Here is a 21801-nt window from a genome sequence, read left to right as displayed (position 1 = left end):
GGTAGCTACGCTAAACGCTACTACTACTAAGATGCCCTTTTTTTGTTTTGCTGACAAGCGAGAGCAATGGCTACGAGTTCCAGACAAAGATTGCGGTATGTGAGAGTGCTAAGTGTACACATGGATCAGAGCTAAAGTTTTGACTAAAATGTATTATTGTTGCTTTAATACCTTTAGGTATTTGTACACGAGGTTAAAAATTATGTGACAGCACAACGTCCTTTATAACACACCAGCTAGATTAGCTCCTGGTATTGAAAAACAACCATTTCATACGAATCTGTGATGTAAAATGCCTCAGGTCAGGTTTTGTGGCACTCAAAAAGTATTAGAGTGAGTTGACAGTGTACATGTATATAATTGTAGTATAGATATCTCCATATAAGGAAAATCTTGTAGTAGCACTCACCCTTTTGTACGACGAGAGGCTCTTCCCGTTGAGAGTGAACCACCGTCTCTTAAATCCACCCATATGATCTTTCTTCTTAAGGTAGCCCACCTTATCAAAACCCTGCACAAAAATGTAGTATGGAGCTCAAATATTACTCTAAAGGTACATTATACATGTGCATTACAATGTAAAAAAAAGCATAATACTATGGGGTGCCGTTTCTGTCAAAATCCAAAAATGGATGCTGTATAAAAAGGTCGATGTTCTAAAGGTCGATGTTTTAAAAGTAGCCTACATGTATGTGTCAAAATTATTATTTCATGCAGTTCTAAACATCAGTTAATGTTTACATAGTCTACCTTAGGCTTATAAAACAGTCGATGTTTATAGCAGTCAGAGTCGATATTATAAAAGAGTTGACGTTACAAAAGAGTCGATGTACCATTAGTTTTGTAGTAGATCTAAGTCGACCTTTTACTAATAATTATGATTTAATTTCAATTTAACAGTATCTGGAAAGTGTAAGGAAGGGGGTGGGGCTGCACAGAGCAGGCTGGAACCAGCTGACCTTAGTTCATTAAGGTCACTCATTGGGTTTCTCCAACCTGCTCAGTGCAGCACCCTAGCCTCGGCTACGGTTCCTTATACACTCTCCAGTTTACCATTAAATTGGTGAAGGTTGACTTACTACAAAACACAAAATATAGGGTGATATAATGGTATAAATTATGGTCATCGACTCATTTATAACATCGCGGCTACATTTTAAAACATCGACTCCTTTTTATACAGTATCCATTTTTAGATTTTGACACAAATGGCACACCATATAATACATGCATTGTCTGACAAGCAGAATGGATTCCAATTCAATTAACTCACAAGATTGTCAGCAGCATCGGGAGGAATTATTTTCTCAAAAACTTGAATCCAATCTCTCATATCCTCCTCGGTGTCTGCACAAAAGAGGTAGCCTCGGCCCTGAGTATTGACCTCAAAACAGTGCTTATAGCGTGGGTCCCGCACACCATCATCCTCACACCGTGACACACTGAGCATCTCTTCTATGTGGATATACCCTAGTGCTTCAGTATCCTGCAATCGCGAGAGTTGTGATAGTATACAGTTAAGGGTGTGTATAATTACTAATTATAATTATAGTGTAATAGTATACATGTACATATCACTGCATGTACATGCACCTCTTACATTAATAGTATACATGTACATATCACTGCATGTACATGCACCTCTTACATTAATAGTATACATGTACATATCACTGCATGTACATGCACCTCTTACATGATGTGTCAGCCCTTAAATGGCTTTGTATACCTTAATGTTACTATAGTAATTTTAGCATTTTCAAATTTTTCTCTGTTTTTAGGGTACTAATTTTGGCGGATTTGTAGCAAATTCATTATCACAATAATTATATCTCAAAAGATGTACAAGTATGAGTTTTAGGTTGAATGGAAAGTTTGGAGTCAGATACAGATAAAGAAAGGGCTAGCTTGCTTAGCATACTCTCAAAAGTACATTATATTATACAAAAGAAAAAAAAAATTTTTTTTTTAATCATAATTTTTAATTGCATTTTATTATTAGCGCGTACTTAATTTAGCGTTAATTACAAATTCGCTAAAATTCGTATCCGTTTATAATATAACAATAAGGTATATATAATTTACCCCTTCAGCTTTGAAGTACTCAAATCCACGGAACTTATCCAGAGAGCAATATCGTCTCTTCCAACCAGACCTGTCAGAGCCAGTCTTGAATAAGTTTCCTTTCTTACTCACTGGTGGTGGTGACTGCATGTGTACCAGAAAGTATCTGTTATCTTTGTATTACTAATCGTAATCGTGACAAATTTTAAGTGCACATTAATTAGCGAACACGTACGTTACATAATGTTACTTACACTCTCAGATTTGCAAATGAGACCACCATTGTGTTCAAGCAGCTCCTACAATGTAATTTATAACAATATAATTAACACAACACACCAGAGTACATTATTAGAGCTGCTACCGGATATGTACGTATGTTTGAGTTTATACGTTGGCAAACACAGTACATGTAGCGTACATGCATGCACATAATTATGCCTCGGTGTGCACATGCACACACGAGGAATGTGTGTCTGTCAATCATCTGTCTGTCTGTCTGTCTCTCTGTGTAGACTTCTACAGATGATTAAAGATCAATGAAGTTAAAATACACTTAACACAGCTTCTACAGGCTCTATAGTCATGTTTTCTTGGATTTCGATGAGTGGATTTGCAAAACAATGGTTTGTTTTCGAGCTATACCTAGGTTAATTTGCTTACTTGGAATGCCATAATTATTGCAGCCTTTTCATATATAACTTGTCCATTGCTACTCTACTCAGTACAGTTGAGCCTCGATTATATGAACACCTACATGGTGTCCCCACCTCATCTGGATGGCTGAAATATTCGGATACCAGAATGACTGTAAATGGCCATCAATAAATCAAGTAGCTTCAGCATGAAAAAAATTCGAAAACGATGTCCAGAGCTCTTAAAAAAATGTACATGTACTAGTCTCGGACATAATGCATCAGCGGACAGAACAAGGTAGCAAACTATATTGTTAGGCTAAGCTGTAGCCTCCTTCACAAGGGCCCATCTTCAGTGCGGCCTGGAATCGAGGCTAGCTAAGCTGCTGCTTCTACTAATCAGCAACACAAAAGCGTTCAACCACGTGGACACTTCATAATAAATATATATGCGTGAGTAGGTGTTTGCTATTAAATTTGGTCGAAACTTTCATCCAGATGATCAGGGTTCAGATAATCGAGGCTCAACTGTAGTTAAATCTGCACTAGAACGCTAGCCATTAGTAGAATCTGATACAAGAGTGAGAAAAAAGCTGCAAAGCTGCACTGTTTCATGAAAGCAGCAGCTTTTGGCATTAATTTCAGCAGCAATATCGTTTCGCACTCAGTTACACAATAATATTTCCTGCATGCAATTGATATCTAGCAGCTTCATTTAATTATACCAGATATATACCGTGATTAAACGCCCTCCTTGAATAAACGCCCATCTTGTTTAAACGCCCAGGGTAAAAGCTCTGTCTTTGCAAATAAACGCCCATCTTAAATAATTGCCCATATATGGGGTGTGGCACTGTGGGTGGAGCTAAAATAGCACATGGAACCCGTTGCAAGCATGGCAGCATAGAATAATAATACTTTTTATGATGCATCGATGGCAGAGAGAGAGATACCGACACAGAGGGCACTCCTATGACTTAAATTTAAGCTGAGAAATAGATTTAAGCTGAGACAGTCTAAGAAAAGAACAATAACTGCTGCTGTGCAAGAGTTTTGGAGTAGACATAACAATAAACGCCCCCTCTAAAGACTTTGATCTGAAATAAACGCCTGGGCGTTTAATCAAGTAAAATACGGTACATGTATTTGTAGTGTGCCAAAAAGCCTGACACGGTTGGACACTTAAAGGATGAAGGTTCAGACAGTGTTAAACGAGATGCGAAACTTGTTACAATTAATACTGTGAAGCCACCAATGAAGCTCACCACTTGAGTGTCCTGGTTGTGCTCTCTGGCAACTTCCAGAGGACTTTTATCAGAGTCTCCACTTCTGCCACATGCCTATAAAAGCAATTCATATATGTACCACACACAAAAACAATGTACGCGTACATTCACATACATGTAGCGATGGAAAAGTTTGACGAAAGGACCTACACAGTACACAATAATAATTATACATATAGATCAGATTAGTTCTACATGTATACGTACAATCAGGAGCAGATTACAGAATCTTCTCCTGGTATACAACCTACTAAACTTCAGCTAACTTTAGTTTACCTGTGCTCCATGTGCCAGTAACTCAATTGTTCTCATAAGGTTATTGGTCTTGACACAGACACAGAGAAGCTTGTTGAGAGACTCTTGACTCTCCCCAGTGGGACGAGGGATCCAAGACATTGTCTCATACTTGGCACGGATGAAATTCTCACGAATATCTCTTTCGACATCGTGAGGGAGGCACTCTCCATTGAAGTGCTTTTCCCAGAAATTGTTTGAGCTATTGTTGCCTATGTCCACCATTAGCTGTAGGAAAGAAAAACGTCACACATGATGACACTCTCAACTACAACGTTTATTGGATTGGTACCATACTGAGTAATTACATGTAGACTATACCTTGATTAAATTAGCCTTCCAGATCTGCCGGTCCAGTTCTACTGAGCGTACCTTGGACACATGTGTGCCCAGTGATCGATGAACCCCTGCAATGTCAAATAAAATCATAATAATAACGTATGGTAGCTAGTGAACATGTATTATTATTATACCCCAATGTTGGTAATAAAGTGCAACATTTTGTGTTTAAATACTACATGTACATGCAGTATATCATACATAAGTTTATGCTCTGTTGATTCAAAAGTACAGCTACATGTAGTACAGTACGTATCATAATTATAGTGATATGTACAGATTTCACACACAATGAACACACATGAATTATAATAGGGCGAGCGAAGCGAGTCACTACCTAGTGCTCAACATTGCAATTTTGTCTATCTGTCTGTGTGTCTGTCATGGACCGGCGCGATATTTGTGTCATGACCCTTTACCAACTTTTATGTGAATTGCTGCGCATGGGCACAATAGCTAGCTACACTCAGCAACGAAGCTCACATACAAGATAAGACACTCTTGACGCCACAGGCACACCTGCAGCAGGCCAGAGCAGCTCAAATATTACCTGCTTTAAAATAAATCGTAGTGAAACTATAATTATGTGTGGGCCATCGTAGTGCAATTACATAAACACAGGGGTTCAACTCAAACGCTTTTGCTCGCCCCATGACACCTTGTGTCACCCTAGTTATATAATGTGTAATACTTAATGAGTGACATTTAAATGTACATGCCATAATTATTGTTACTACATTGACATTGGAACTAACTTCAATACCAAAACAGCCCAATTTAGTCGAGACACATAATTCCCTATTTTCAAGACTGGAAGCACCCTAAAATACTACACGTATACATTGGTTTCATATAACTACAAGAATTGAAGTGAACGGTCAAACAAGCAACAAACCTGAGCAATTGATGCACACCATGATGCCCTTGTTGATAACTCCCCAAGATGGGTCAGTGGCTGCACAGTCAGCACATGTTCTGTTTGAAGGATTCTCTTGAACCTGGGCTAGAATGTCCTGCATGTCATATAGAGCCACACTGTAATATTTGACATAATGTACATGGTTTATAGTGCAGCAAATTTACAAATGCACAGTGTGTTTGAGGTAAAAAAAAAGTGCTGAACAGTGTGCCCTGAGTCGGAGCCTGACAGGACTTACTTTGATACTTGTATTTCTCTTATATTAGACATTATGTTATTTCGTCTATATATTGCCAGAGGTGTTTTGTGGTTAGTGCACTATAACTTCGTGGGTTAGTGCATTAATTATGCTGCATTATTGCACATAGCAACAGCGTAGAAACGGGATATATAAGATAGGATATTCTGTAACAGTTAATTAATTCACCTAGTAAAGCAACATAAAATTGCAATGAGTATGGCAGACTCGCAAGCCACTCCTTTTTCTCTGATTGGATGGGGGCGGGAGAAAAAGGACTGGTGACTTTAGGCTACAGCTTCTGTCTCTACCAGAATTTTGGTAGAGGTTATTCATAGTTATTCTTCCACATGATCCAAACGTTGGGTGAGGTAGTAGAATTGCGTAGCCTGCAACAAGGCTCGCGGGCTACTTAGCTACAGATTGAGAACGGATGCTATAGTGCTAGAAAAGAGAAAATTGATAAAGTAATAACGACATCAGGCATTCAGCTAGAATACAGTCATCTAAGAGACCAGCAGAAATTAGCTGTGTTTCAGTTTTATATGATGAGAACTGGCAGGTGTTATTGGTTAATTGCCCAAGGCTTTTGAAAATCTGTACAATATACAAGACAGATAAAGGCAGAGGGCAGCAGTTTAATGGCTACAGTCATGGAGTAGTTCGTATAAGCTATCTCAAAATCGCTGTCACTCCTCGTTTCAAAGAAAGACTGCTAAGATTTCTACTGTTCCATGCTTCTACAAGTTGTGGCACAACAGACACTGTGGTACAAGGATCTATAATATCAAAAGGCTGATCTGTGTATACTTGTCTTTAACTTTGACTCTGCTTTGACGTGTCAGAATAAATTGCATAATTTGCACGTGACATTTTCACCTAACAACGTTCCTGAGATACATAAGCTGTAGCCCAGAGTCACCAGTCCTTTTTATCCCGCCCCTGTCCAATCAGAAAAAAAGAAGTGGCTTGTGAGTCTATGCATTGAGTATGGACGTGGGCAGGAGCACACAAAGAAAAATCCCTTTATGTGCTCCTGACGTGGGATATCTATTTTCCAATGTACAGTAGAACCTCGATTATCCGGACACCTTGGTTCCAGAAGCAGGCCGGATAAGTGAATATGCCGGATAATCGAATAGATACACCACGCCTTGATCCACCCACTTTATTGATAAACAGCAGTGCTACTGGTTGTCTGCGCATGCGCAGAAGATAAGCAGGCATGTCTTCATGGTAACAGCTGCAACGCACATGCGCATTTTAGGGACACGCCCATTTTCAGAACTATTTAATCTGATAAAAAGAAAACTGCCAAGCCGGATAATCGAGGTTCCGGATAATGGAGGGCCGGATAATCGAGGTTCTACTGTACATGTAAGTGGCATTGGCCACTAGTAACTATAATAATTATTATTGTGCAAGCCCCTTCTCACTTTTTGTGCAACAGCAAGTGGAAGTTCAAGAAGAGAAGACAGGAGTTATGTCGGTGTTTCGGGCATGGTGGTATAGGTTTTTAAGTACCTAGTGCTTAATTATATTTCCTGAGTATTAATTAAGATTCACAAGGAATTTTGAAACTAATTAATACACACAGGAGTTTTGATGGGGGGAGCTAAAAATATTTTGCTAAAAAAAGTCGTCTGTTTTTCAAGCCTTAGCTTTTCTGCAAGCAAATCATGATGTGTTTCCTGCATGACTCATCAATATTTGTTCATTAAACTGGGTGTGGCCATGATAATGTAACCTGTAATCGTAGCTATCCAGTGCATGCAGTAAGTTTATAGCTAGCTAGCTCTAGAAGAAGATTCTATCCTTCAGGCTTGTCATCAAGGCCAGGGGGGTGCTCAAGCCCCCAAAGCTCCCCACTGGATCTGCCCTCGGGTACAAATCCAATAGACCCTAGATAATAAGATGGTACACTATTACAAGTACTAGATCTATCTGTGGAAAGCAGTAACTTAATTTGTATACTGTCGCATGTGTGCAGTGTGCATGCATAAGTTCCATGCCAGTACGCACGCACAGAAGTCGTCTGCTTCATAAAAACACTTGCAAATCTGCCATTAACCAGATTTTTACTTGTTTGGAAGCTGGGCGTAGAATCTCCTGAAGATGTTTGTGCATTGAGAAAAGTTTTCTTAAGAACTTTACTCACTTACAACGCTATAATTATAATCAAAACAAATTATCTTTAAACTGTGTTGATGAGTGCATGAGACGTACCTGCGACGTGGTGTTGTGACCACCCCTGGCAACAGTCTGAGATCGTTTGTCCAGGCCCTCAAGAATGGCAGTGGTCATTGTATCTAACCACTCTTTACGCTCTAAGTCACTGCCAGCCTGGAACCTGAGAGGGTAAGTAGTTCGTTCTTACATAAAATCGATTTGCTATATAAAGCGAGGAACCTATACAAACCAAAATTAATTGGATAACTGTTGGTCAGTTGGAGAGTAACAAGACTACCACATCTAAAGTGCACCATGTAGAAAATCCACATTCCTATATACATTAATAGTAGACCCTCGCTAATCCGGACCCTTTTAGTCCGAAACCTTGCATCCGGACTGGCAAAATGAAAAATAGGAGGGGCATGTCAGTAAATAGACTACTACGCATGTGCACTCTAACTTGCTTTGCTGAAATTAGCTTATTAATAACGTACTCTCAGTACATGTATGTACAATGGCCAGTGCACAGAAAACTAAGAAGAGCTCACACCTCAAGACTCACTCTATTGGAGAGAAAGTTGAAAAAAACTAGTTATAGCAGCTTCCCTTCTGGCCACAATAATTATAATATTCACAACACATGCACACAAGCAGGCCTTAATTCATATAGAAAAAATTGCCAGGACGGGCAAAATGAGCATTTCGAAAAATGGGGGGGGGGAGGTGCGTCAGCACACGGCCATCTAGGGGGTCTGGGGACATGCCCCACAAGACAATTTTTGTGTTTAGACTGTCCTATATCACATCTGGTGCATTCTTGGGAACTGTGGTGTCACAGTGTTAGGGTTATGGTTATTTTCTACAAATAGTATATTTTGGAATGACGTGCAGAAATTAAATTGAACTACCTTAGTTTCAATTGCCTGGACTGAATGGTACTACATTGTATGAGTCATCAGATAAAAGCCATAGTAGATTGCAGCCTGAGCGACACAAGCCTTAATGAACGTCGCTCTTGAATTGCCCTCTGTACTTACAGATAGTGACTTAGATGAAATTGTGGGACGTATGGAACAGAAAGAGTAGAAGAATTAAAGTAGCTTCGTTAATTATTATTGTTGTTAATCGACAGAGCTCTTTGTTTGGTTGGTGTGTCACTATTTTCATGCCAGGGGGAGGGGGGGGGGGGACTTTAGCCAGGGGGGCAAGCGCCCCTCCCTCTATGAAGCCCTGACAAGTGTCTTCGTTAATTAATCTGGAAATTTCATGTACCATATTTACTTGATTAAACGCCCAGGCGTTTATTTCATATCGAAGTCTGTAAAGGGGGCGTTTAAACGAGATGGGCGTTTATTAGTCACGTCTACTCCAAACTTGCACAGCATGCTCTTTTTGGATGCTGCCACAGCTCTCAGCTTAAATCTTAAGTCATAGGAGTGGTGTTTCTCCCTCTGTGTTGGTATCTCTCTCTCTGCCATCATAAAAAGTATCTATATTCTATGCTGCCATGCTTGCAACTGGTTCCACGTGCTAATTCAGCTTCACCCACAGTGCAACGGCCATACATGGGCGATTATTTAAGATGGGCGTTTATTAACAAAGACACAAAGCTTTTACCATGGGCGTTTAAACGAGATGAGGGCGTTTAATCAAGGAGAGCGTTTAATCAAGTAAATCAATATGTACTGTACTTGTTTATTGCTCCCTCAAGTGTGTAGAATAATGTTCAGAGCAACCACTGTTACAGTAGTGAATGACTTCTATTACAAGTAAGGTATCAACAATACCACGTGGCAGTTATTATAAATATAGCATACCTGACAATAGCCTCGATCCCAGGCCGCACTTCCCACTTCACATAGGGAAGTGGGCCTGGTATCGACTGCTTACGCATGTGCTAATATCCCCCCGGTATCTGGGGGCTTTGGATAACATCGTATATGCTCAGTAAAACTATGACATCACAACGAATGGAAGTGGATTGAAGGAAGTAGATAGAAAGTTCTATTGAAGGTTTCTAGCCCATCGGATAGCATTCTCTGATAGCTACCCTTAGCCTGCTATGTTAACAAAAGACTCACAGCCTGCAACAGTGTGGATGACGATCGTCTGAAAGGAGTGAAAGCTGACAAGAGCCTATATGGACAGGCCACGCCCATTTAACACTAATTTAGGTGAAAGTCTACTATACTACTGCTACTGATTCTATCAGAAGAAAATAGCAGTACAACAAACCTACACAGCTCTGTCTCTAGCTAGCTAGCTAGCTATATAGTTCTGTGTATGACTTTTAAGATATTTTCTCTGATGAACCCAGTATTATAGGAAATTTTACGGGAAAAAGTATCCAATAATTTGCTGCATGCGCAAGCAGGCCTTCTTTCCTATGAAGGCCGGTAAAGGAGGCTAACCTGACAATGGAGAGCTAAAGAAAAGAAGCACTGCACTCACGGTTTCTCAGCCACGCCTATCAATTATATAAGCGGCCACGACACATTGCTGAGTCATTAAAGATCGCGGAATTGTCTAGGTAAGAGAAGTGGAGCCTGAGAGGTCATCTGCCTCATGGAAGCGCTTTCTAATCCAGGTTGTGAAATGTTAATTAAAACGTTTGTAAAATAATTATGTGCTAAACACAGGCAAACGCACTGCCAATCCTATGTAAAACCTACTGGTTTTACAAGGTTACGGTAAACAATTTGTTCTTATATTGATGTTTATTAAACTGATAGAAGTTTGAAGCACATACATGATAAATAATTATATTGGTGTATCATCCTGTATGACAAGTATCAGTCTTCAAAAAATTTTCCAGCAGAATTTGCGTGATCATCAAGTTACTAGAAACAAAACAAACTAGTAGTCAAAAACACTTTTAGCTTTGTGTTCTTGCTCTTATATGATGCTTCTTACCGATCTGGAGGGCGGGTCAAAGTGTTTTTTTCTTTCGAGGCCAAGAAACTCTCACAAAATAATCATATTATTATTATTATATTATTATTATTTTGTGAGAGTTAGCTAGTCTACATGTAGACTAGCTAACTCTACTTAAAATGGCAGTCAGAGCCAAGGAAAACAGCCTCATATAGTGCATATAGTGAATACACATTTTTACTAGATAGCCTAGATACAGTCGACTGTAGAGTAGACTGTATCTAGTAAAAATGTCTGACTACGTTTCAGCTGGACTTCCTGCTAATTCTAGCTGCTCACAATCACTAGATCTAGCTCATGAAATAATTAACGAGCAAACGATTTACCGGCCGTAGTTTTACTATAATTATACATTATATCTACCAATTAACTCATTCTTTTTGCTTCTTTCAATGACAATTGCAATAGTAGTATACTCACACGTAGTGTTTCATGTTACTCATGGTTATGATGAAGCGTGGCAGCTTCGAAGTAGTGTCTAGTCTCACACTTGATAGATACATCTCCAGCACATGTATAGGCCGTCCATGGTTGAAGTCCTGCATGAGTGTGAGCGAGATACTAGAGCTGAAGCTAATCATTGTCGATCTATTAGCAGTACACAATTACACGTACCTCTTTTGTCTCATAGTAGGCAAACTTAGATCCTTTGAGGGCAACGTATCTTTCCTTGAATCCTTTGTTAAGAGCCCCGTGACCTTGCTTCAACAGGATACCCTGCTTCTCAGGGTTGTGCATGTTGCCTCCCTCTCTGAACTCATGTTCCTGAGGTTTGAACTTGGAGATTGCTGCATGTAGCACATCAATCCATGCTTGGCTCTCATCAGCTGATGTTGTATAGAATTGGAATACTCTGTTAATGACCACTAGATCAAATCTGTTCTGCTTCTCATCCTGTATAACACAAAAACCACACCTGTTGTACATGTACATGACGTACTCTAGAATTATTATGTACATGCATATACATGTACATGCATGCACATTAATTTTAAGTACAGGCTGGCTCACTACTTTTGAGTATATTTCAACTCTACAAATTGCAAGGAAACTGCACACTCACATCCTGGACTCGCTTGATGTCAATCATTTCATGAAGGGGAACGATATTCAAAAATGACTTATCCTTGTCAGACTGGTTTTTGAAATATTTGAGCTCAGAGCCATTGAAAGTCATCCATCTCTTTTGCCAGGGCCTCTCACTGCGTCGACTGTGTGGTGTGTGGGTGGTGGAAGCATAAAGATTAGTCAACAATGATTGGGATGTTAACAAACACAACATGGATACAGAAAACATGTTTGTTGGGGTTTCAGCATCTGGTTCAGTTCATGAATATGTTACTGTAATACATGTAGAATATATGTACGTATACAGTATAGGACGACGTACCCTCCTTTCTTGAAGAGGTATCCTTCCTTAGTCTTTGGTACCTGTATACACGACATATTACATGCACGTACATTACCACAAATATGCACATTCGACGTTTTCCAACGAAAGGAACTGTTATCGAGTAACAAACAGGGAAGCTAAATTAGTGGCTTCTCTGAACTGACAGCAACTTGGTCAGTTCAAACAAAAATCCTGAATTGTATTTGCTGCACCACCATTAGCTACTAGAAGGGGTGAGACAGATAAACGGATTCTTTCGTCGAATAATTAATTTTGATAACCTTGTTCGGAACATAATTTCTAATGGAAAGCTCTTTCTCCAAATCGTTCGTATCCAAAGTATCATTTCAGAAGTATCATCCGCAGTATCATGCATTTATGTAAAGGGTAATACAGGGACGAACATACACAAAAGTCTATCAGATGGTGTACTTCGTGTGTTGCTCAATACACCCACAAGTAACATTTCTAGCGTAGTTTATATAAATATATTTAATTACAGCATGCGCACTATCACAATTTAAGAGGCAGCTTGGACTTAAGGCAAATTTTAAAAGAAGGAGCTGCAATCGCCTTCACTTTTGGGTCTATAATAATTACTACTGCGCATGTATTTGGTGCATAGTACTGTCTAGATGCAGCTGAAAGAAACAGACCACCAAAATCGAACTGTTGTTCAATCTGAGTACCTATGATTTGCACTCTACACTAGACTAGCTGTAGCACACAGACCATAGGGGCGCTTTAATTAAATCAACTACGGTAACCTCTCAGATTAATTCCACAGTCTACTTAGCCAGACCAGTGCCACCATGCAGCTATATACGGCTACACCCAGTTTTGACCTTCGTGGACACACTTTCACTGTGTTTGCTGCGATGTGGGGTAGGCAGGATAGTCATTGGCCGAAGGTGGACAGCAAACACATGTCTATCAGACTCGGGCCCGGGCCTAGAGAGACTACTCAGTTCACTGGTCTCAGTTGACGTCTGGTTAATGGTCATAGCAAGTGAGAATCCTGAGGGTATGGGGTTGGCCTGCGAGATGGGACTGTGGGGCACATGTAGGTCGATGGAGTAATGGCTACTTGGCATAGAGGTGAGCGAGCTGGGACTACATGTATGTTGATAATTTAGCTCTAGATCTGTTTGCATTGAGAGAAGTTGGGCTTTAGATGTGTAGATACTGAGATGTTCTTGAATAAAAGTGTCCATGAAATCTTCACCTAGCTATACTTGCTCTAGGACAATGCAAAGTATGATAGCTAAATGCCCATGTAAAAGCAGTGGGAGTGTACAGGATATGAGCAGTTGAAAGGTTTCACTATAAGCAACCTAGCTTAGGGAGGATTGGAAATGAATGTGGATGACTTCACTGCATTTTCCAGGTGCGATTAACCCTTTTGCTGTTAGATTAATTTTCACTGCACGCCATCATGTACTAAGAACTTCAGTAAAAATGATGACAGTGTGGCAAAACCTGAAACAATCAATATTGGTAAGGTTTGTGTTTTGGTTGCCTAGCAAATATTGAAGTAAAGAGATGTCTCTAGAGCCGGCGAGGATATTCCAGACAAGAAGGACCGTATAGCAGGTAATTTTCTGGGGCAAAATATTCGTTGTTGAGCAATATTTAGTCAATTCGTGGATAACATTTTCGTGGTTGCGAGAAGACTCTGCACCTACTATGTTAGTTGGACGTGCATGGCCCACCCTGGACGGTCACGTAGGTTGAGCACCACTGCTGAAGACGTGGCTCATTAATGAACGAGTCGGTAAACTAGTAATTTTCTTAGCCAAATAAAAATGCAAATAGTACAGCTTGATCCAGGAAAAAACCGTAGTGGCATGCAAAATTGACTCTTGCAGTAGCATTTTAACTGAGCTTTGCGGTTACCACTCACTTCGAAGTAATCATATTCATGCTTATAGCCACACCCTAAGACTAAGCCAGTGGAACAAAATCTGACATTGCAGTGGTGCCCAACCCTACGTGAGCATCCAGGATGGGCCACGCCCCCCCTGATTGCTCCATTCCTGGCATGTCGACTCATTGCACTAGATAAATACCAACGGGTTCGCCATCGGAGATACAGCACGTTGAATAATACCTGACATCCAAGAAGCGTCAGGCTGTATCCAACTCTATGGAGGGCAGTTGTCAGGCATAGAAGTCGCTGTAAACGCAGCAAGAAGGTCCAGATTCAGATGACAATGAAGCCATTCTCCTAGCTGATTCTACTAATCATTAAATTGTAACTCGATGAATCGTAAAGTCACCCACCACAATGTAAGCAGACTTTGCCCACCCCCTATATTTTTCATTTACCCAATTTTCCCCCCCGACCCAAAATCCTGGATGCAGCCATAGGTGAACAAACATAACTGTATAATTGCCGAGCGGGAAGCGAGGCGAATAATCGTGCTACCTGATTCTGGCCCACGGGAATATATATTATTATATATAATAATAAATTATATATGTCTGTAACGGATGTGGGTTGGGCTCCCACCGGGGGCGCTATAAGGCAATAAAAAGCAAACGATGCACTTGCCTAGATGGGCGTGGCCATGTCGTACTGCAACTCTGCAAGCCAGTGCAAATTTATCTGCTCACATAGGCTAGCTGTCTCTATTATAGCTATCTGTGCATCAAATAAGGGGGGGACAGAAGAGCCAGAGCTAGGCGACAGCAGAGGTCAGCTCATATTGGAGGTATCACAAAGTAGATCTATACTGAAATAATGTCATGCCTGGCATGACGTTTTTATTTTAGTGTAGTTCCTACTGTACACAGAGAAAGTAGAAGTACAGTGTATATATAATAATATATTTTATAAGCTCAAAACGAACGTGGATCTGATACTAGACCTAACACTACACATCACACTTCCAACAGGACAAGTCGACTGCATGTCTGATCCTACAGTTATTATGCCTCGGTGCGCATGCGCAAGCGAGGTATATACGGTAGTGTGTTTGTGTGTAGACTGCTACAGCTGCTAAAGGATGAATCAAGTGCAAGTAAGAGTTTCTATAGGCTTCTAGTCATGTTAACTTGGATTTCAATTCGCAGCTGTAGCAGTCTACACAGACAGACAGACAGACAGACAGACAGACAGACAGACAGACAGACAGACAGACAGACAGACAGACAGACAGACAGACACACACACACAAACACACTACCGTATACCTTGCTTGCGCATGTGCACCGAGGTATAATAAAGAGGGAATATAGCCCTTACTATGAAGTCGTGGTACATGTAGGTCAAGGCCCGTGGTGTGTCTAAAAGTATACTAAAGCAGTTTGAATGACTATTATACTGCAAACGTTTATGAACAGTACAGCTTATTCATAGCATGAAACCATTCTAAATGTATGTAGCACTTAGATACATAATAACCAAGTCAAGCAATGTCCTTTGCTGTTTCGGCTTCACAGCAGGTAAACATGTCAAGCTAAACCCCCAAAAATTTAAAACAGTAAAGACAACGGACTTAGAGCTGTCAGTGGTGTAAACATACTTGTCTAGAGTACCTCCCAGCCCCCGAGTGATCGCTAGTGGATAGGAGAGCTAGAAACAGTTAAATACAACCTCATAACGGTCAACCACGAAAATAATTGCGCTTGCTAAATTATAACGCGGAGCGTTTCAACCGTTTACACAGAGAGGCCCGGTTGTTTCCAACTCCCTTCCTTTTCAATCTATGATGTAACTTCCTACAGTTACTCAGAATACTTTAAGGTGATATATTTTCACAGGTACATTTGTTTGCGATTTCACTGTTCAGCTCATTTATGCATCGAGGCGTAGCCGCACGAGGGATACGGTAAAGCTGTGTGTGTGTGTGTCTGTTCCAGCTGTAACTGCTCGAAATGCGACGAAAACTAACAGCTTCTAGCCACATTCTCTTGGACTTTGATTCGTGGATTAGCAAACTAAAGCTTATTTCTCGAGTTATGGTTAGTTTCACTCACATTAAAGTCTGTTGCAGTCTCTTCAGAATCTTTCATAGCATCATTTGTTTGCAAAACTTTCTATTCAACTTATGAGTTAGCCTTGCGCTAAAGCGCTAGCTTTTTGTTAGCTACAAGAGACAGAAAGAGCTGCTAAAGAAGCTAGCTATTTTAGTAGCCATTATTGAACTTGCAGACACACCCCTTAGTTCCTGGATGTAATGCGCATGCGCGCTCAATACCATGTGTAAGAGAATCCATTTTGAACCTCAGCAGAATCAATTTCCTTCTTTGTTGAGGTCCTGGTAAGCCACAAACCACAACCTTTTCTGATAACCCTTTTTAGACTGCTTGTTGTAGATACTACTTATCTCACAGACTACTGGCTACGCCTTTGACAAAGGTTTGCTCCCATTTAAGATGATCAGTATGCACTAGTAACTATGGACACCCCTTTCTTGTGAAACAACCAAAGCACATTGCAAACTATTTACCTCTTCTGTAACACTCTAATACTTTTGAGCGAAAGCAAAAACATGGCGAGAGGCATTAGCAAGCGCACGCTTGCAACACTCGTTTATTTTTGCTGGTATTTAATTCTGCTTAAATTATAAAATTAATAATTACTCGCAAGTGTTGCATTTTCCAGTTATCTGCGAGTACAAATATTTGCAATTACAATCATTCGCAGAAAAAAATGACATGACCCCATGGTGCGCCTTGGAACAATTAATTTAGCTTGCAGCTGTCATGAGGCTGGCCCGTGGACATACTACAAGTGCACTTTTGTACAATTCATGAGTATCTTGGAGGGCATAGCCACAGTATTTGAATGCACATATACAATTATATAGGGCTAACTTACATCATGGAAGGTTTCTGAGCCGTGACGAGTAGATGTAGCGTAGATCTGTGCAACATAATAATTATCGTTAATTGCAGCCATCAATACTATGCACATAGAATACTTAGAAATGTAGAAAACAAAATAGGAATCAAACGCTTACTGATTCGGTAAAGGAAGCCTGTGTATCCAGCAAAGTCGACAAAGCACTGCAAGGGTGGACATAGATATCATTATATTGATCAAACTAGATTTAGTGCATAACGCACTCCGATGCTGCTCTTTTGTAGTCTGGTCGCTTATAATACGTATCACCACCAGCAAATGTTCCAGCTGTCCGTATAAGGTGACCCTGTGCATAAAAACACAATCATGCAAAAACACTTAACACTTTAGGAATGAAAGCACCGCGGGTGCTGATGCTTCGGTGGAGGTGCCAAAGCTACATAATATAACGCTACCCATAGCTTTTATACACACATTATATTCTTCATGATATGCATTAAGTTCCAAGCAGGCAGAATCCATAATCACAGGGAAACTCGAGTAGTGATTGACCATGATAATTTATGTTGTTAAAAACGATTGATATCAAAACTTCTAGTCTAAAATTACTGGCTGCATCAGCAGAGCCTTGCAGTTCTCTTCTTACTCCTGCAGCTACCAATAGCTAGAGTTCTAGTGCAGATATAACTACTAAGTAGAGTAGCAACACTCGGTGAACAAGTAAGGCTGCAATATGGCATTCCAAGTAAGTAAAACTAGGCATAACTCAAGAACGAAGCACTATTTTGCAAATCCACGGATTAAAACCCAAGAAAACATGACTAGAAGCCTATAGAAACTCTTACTTGCACTTGATTGATTCTTGAGCAGCTGTAGCAGTCTACGCACACACACACACACTATCGTATACCTCGCGTGCGCATGTGCACCGAGGCATAATTAGAGTTTACATAATTATTTATGGAAATGTCTACCATACCCCATCAAAGAAGTCTGCGGTTCCCCTGGACTGAGAGAAGTTAGGCTCCATCCCTAGAGAGTCAATACTACCCGGAGTGGTGGATATAGAAGAGTTTCCATCACTGTACTCCCTCAAGTATGCTGCATCACTCCTGGTTCGCGGAAAAGTCCCTGACACAGAGTCTCTGTTACCGAGCAATGCCTGGTTGTTGCCATTATTCTTTACACGGGATGCAACTGGAGCATCGGTATTCACACGGTTTTCAAGTGTGTCATAGATTGACAAGCCGGCAGTAGGGGCGCCAGGAGGGTATTGATCTCCCAGCTGCGATACTTCCCAGTTGAGTGATTCTGGTTGGTTTGTGGTGACAGTCAATAGGGGAATAATATCACCTTCTAATACTTCTTGATTTTCGTAATCCCTATCTGTTTTACCGTCTACTTGCCTCAGCAACGTAGATCGAATTACAAGCCTCTCACTGCCTAGCGGCTCTTCCACATCATTGTCTTCATCCAGCACTTGATCCACGAGATCACTGTTCATGTAGTCATGACCATTGCTAATCCGTAACTCAAGATCATTATTTAGGGCACCCCTACTACCTTTTACAGTCAACGGCTGACCCACTCTCACCTCATCCTGGTCTTCATCATTCTCCATTACTTGATCAATAACTTGTTGGTTCATATAATCATCTCGCTCATCAATAACAGATGAGGTAATCATCATCTTAGAGTCGCTTTCGACTGCATTAGCGCCACTTTTGAGACCACCAAGTTGTTGTCTAATAGGCTGGTGAAACGGACTGCCTTCTTCGGAACTGCTACTTGCAGAGTTTTTGGGAGCTACTTGCAGCCCGAGTTGATCATCTCCTGTGGCTCGACAAGATTGTATACTCATCAGAGGGCCTTCATCCTCACTCTCAGAGTCAGAATAGCATTCATGAGGAGATTCTAGAGGGAAATTATATTCCGTGATTGGTGGAGGGGGTGGAGGAGTGATTGATTCTTTCGGGGGAAGGGGAGGGAAGCCATTGACTTGTTCATCTGTCAATGTAGATACGGCTTTCTCAAGCGTGGGAGTATTTCCGGTAGGAAGAGACGAAACCCTAGCTGGTGGAGGGGGTGGAGAAAAGTCAGGTAGAGGTGGTTCTAAATCAGGTTGAAAACATGGAGTGTGAAGGGGTGATATGGTCACAGGTGACTCACTAGGAGGGGGTGGTGTAAAGGAGGGAGGACCGGGATTTTTTGGTGGTAATGATACTACCGGGACAGTCTCAGGTATAGACGGAATAGCAGGGTTTTTCGGAGATAATGACGGAATATAAGCGTGTTCAGAGTTATCTGTTGATGAGGATTCAGTGAGTACAGGATTACAATCTGGCGGTAAAGGTGTGACAAAAGGTAGAATAGAGACTATCATCGGTGTCGATTCGGTATTCATCTCGAACACAGAGGTGGCAGGGCTAGACATTGGCACATTCTCTAGTTCAAACACAATGTCTGAAGGCGGTATCACTGGCTGTTTCGATGAAACAGACTTCTTAGGAGGGATGCGAGGAAGCTCAGTAGAGCTGGATATATCCTGAGAGAATGTTTGCGAGGTAAAATTCTCAGAGGGTGTTTTGCGAGAGGCAATGGGTGTCCGGGGCTTAGGTTGAGGTTGAGTTTTCCTTGGAGCAGGTTTGGGAGGGATTGTTGTTATTGGTTCCTCTCCAATACAATTGACATTAGATGGCAATTGGAGTTCTACTGCAGGAGAAACATTGGAACATTGCTTACAATCATCACTCTTTGAATCTGAGTGTACACTCCCAGTAGTTTCAGTAGTTCTCTTTAAGCTCTTTGTGCGGGGTACAACAGGAGGGGGTTGTTGTGGTTTGATATCGGACTCGGGGGTGGGGGAACGTGAGTGATTTGTAGAGGTGGTTGACCTCCTAACTGACTTCCTCGCAGGCACTGGTGGCGGTTGCTTGCCTGCGGTGGTATGAAAATATAATTGTAGATGCATCCTTATTTAAGCAGTGTGTAATGCATAGGGCTGCATTGAGGGGGCGGGGGGGAGGGCTGCATTGAGGGGGCGGGGGGGAGGGCCCCCCAGATCAGGCAGATTCATAGGCATTAGTACTGCTATAATTCTAATGACGTGTGAGCTATAATAATAGACCATAGAGAGGCCCTAGAATATCCAATTTTTCCGGGGGAGCATGCCCCCAGACCTTCCTAGTTTGACATGCATGCTCCACAGGGGGTTCACCCCCCCCTACATTTTTTTAATTTTCCTAATTTCCCCCCTGACCCCAAATGCAGCCCTGCTAGGGGTATGTGCATGTATGCACTTACTGGTTATTAGAGTTAGGCTTTTGGACTTTCTGTCTGCTGGAGCCCAAGCTTCAAGTGTAGCATTGGGTGGCAGAGTCATAGCACCGCTATCTTCACCACGAAGTTTTTCAATGGCACGAAACAACCTGTTCAAGTGTCCCACCTTGGTCACACCCAGTTCCTTCAGCGCTGTTTTATCACGGATGGTAGCACATTTGTCCAAAGTGTTATAGCCTTGACTGATTAGTGAGGGTACATATTCATGCAAGTTAATCGCCTCCAGCCAAGGCTCAATGCTATCGTCACTGGACATTGCTTTGACCTGAGTGTATGTGGGGTTGAGAAAAGTGTGGTAACCATGCATACTTACAAAAGCTCAATCCTCATCGACTACTGTATAAGCATGCATATACAAACACTTCAACAAATCACTAATCACTTGGCAATATGCCATTCACCAGCTGACTTAACAGCTGAGACTAAGCAATGTTACAACAGGAGAATTCATTCTACACGTTCCCACACCCACACATAAGTGAGCCAGGCAGCCACAAGGGAATGTATTGGAAAACACATTATGCAGTCGACAAACAGTTAATCTCTACACACAAAACGTTGTCAAACATGAATTATTGCCTCTATAATATGAAAGATCAATAACAATTAATACTTACAAACTGTGTACTCACTTCTGACAGCTGGTCGATACGAAGTATAATGCTATATGCATGTATATTGCAAGCTTACTGATATCACACATAACATGTACTAATGGAATGACACAGCTAGAGTACGGGTACCCGGTGTATAGGCCGTAATTCACTAAACACACATTCATCTTCTATCTTCCATATTCTAGTAGCCACACTGTACACTCAAAAGAGCCAGTATAAAGTATACATACAAGTAGGGCGAATATCGATCAGCAATCATGATGAAGCACAACAATGAAAAGTGGTGCTTCTTCAGTGTGGAAAACTGGCCGAAATAAGTTATTTAAATGCTACACAAAATGAAGGAAATTTCACCCATACAATTTTTAGTGGCACTTAAACATGGATGTACATTTAGGTATTATTGTCTGACAGGTTAAAAACTCCTGTTGAGTTTTAACATTATGTTGTGACAGATATACTATAGTGCTAGTGACACAACTCGACTCACTATAGATCTATCGATCTATCTGTACTTATACTGTATACAACAAGGTGAGGATTTTAACTAAGACAAAACCCCCCCCCCCCTTAGTCTCAGCGTTTGGAGTAAAACTTACCTTTCGATCTTAACTTTGACGGTTTGGACACGTGAGGTATAAGCTATAAGAGAGGGAACTTGATCAGGATCTTTTTGTTTTAATACAAGTACATTATTTTTATGGATCAGATCAGAACAGTGTTGTATTTTTATCAACATGTATATCTAAATAAGATCTGGG

General features: G+C 40.9%; 1 protein-coding gene across 1 annotated transcript in view; it reads right to left on the bottom strand.

Moving 5' to 3' along the window:
- The window catches only part of LOC135350356 (arf-GAP with Rho-GAP domain, ANK repeat and PH domain-containing protein 2-like), a 35985-nt gene extending 14188 nt beyond the window's left edge, over nucleotides 1–21797 (bottom strand). Inside the window, exons 1-19 of the mRNA XM_064549118.1 lie at nucleotides 21640–21797; nucleotides 20388–20688; nucleotides 18064–20021; nucleotides 17348–17430; nucleotides 17242–17287; nucleotides 17100–17144; nucleotides 12272–12312; nucleotides 11945–12092; nucleotides 11497–11775; nucleotides 11302–11420; nucleotides 8002–8125; nucleotides 5514–5631; nucleotides 4601–4686; nucleotides 4262–4507; nucleotides 3965–4039; nucleotides 2319–2363; nucleotides 2086–2208; nucleotides 1274–1486; nucleotides 410–511 (exon numbers count right to left, since the gene is read on the bottom strand). Of these exons, the coding sequence (XP_064405188.1) occupies nucleotides 410–511; nucleotides 1274–1486; nucleotides 2086–2208; nucleotides 2319–2363; nucleotides 3965–4039; nucleotides 4262–4507; nucleotides 4601–4686; nucleotides 5514–5631; nucleotides 8002–8125; nucleotides 11302–11420; nucleotides 11497–11775; nucleotides 11945–12092; nucleotides 12272–12312; nucleotides 17100–17144; nucleotides 17242–17287; nucleotides 17348–17430; nucleotides 18064–20021; nucleotides 20388–20679 (4143 nt within the window). The 5' untranslated portion in view covers nucleotides 20680–20688; nucleotides 21640–21797. The remainder of the gene's footprint in view (nucleotides 1–409; nucleotides 512–1273; nucleotides 1487–2085; nucleotides 2209–2318; nucleotides 2364–3964; nucleotides 4040–4261; nucleotides 4508–4600; nucleotides 4687–5513; nucleotides 5632–8001; nucleotides 8126–11301; nucleotides 11421–11496; nucleotides 11776–11944; nucleotides 12093–12271; nucleotides 12313–17099; nucleotides 17145–17241; nucleotides 17288–17347; nucleotides 17431–18063; nucleotides 20022–20387; nucleotides 20689–21639) is intronic.
- Between the last annotated feature and the right edge of the window lie 4 nt (nucleotides 21798–21801).

Source organism: Halichondria panicea, chromosome 16 (assembly GCF_963675165.1).
Source record: "Halichondria panicea chromosome 16, odHalPani1.1, whole genome shotgun sequence".
NCBI lineage: Eukaryota > Metazoa > Porifera > Demospongiae > Suberitida > Halichondriidae > Halichondria > Halichondria panicea.
This window is presented reverse-complemented; position numbering and strand designations above follow the sequence as displayed.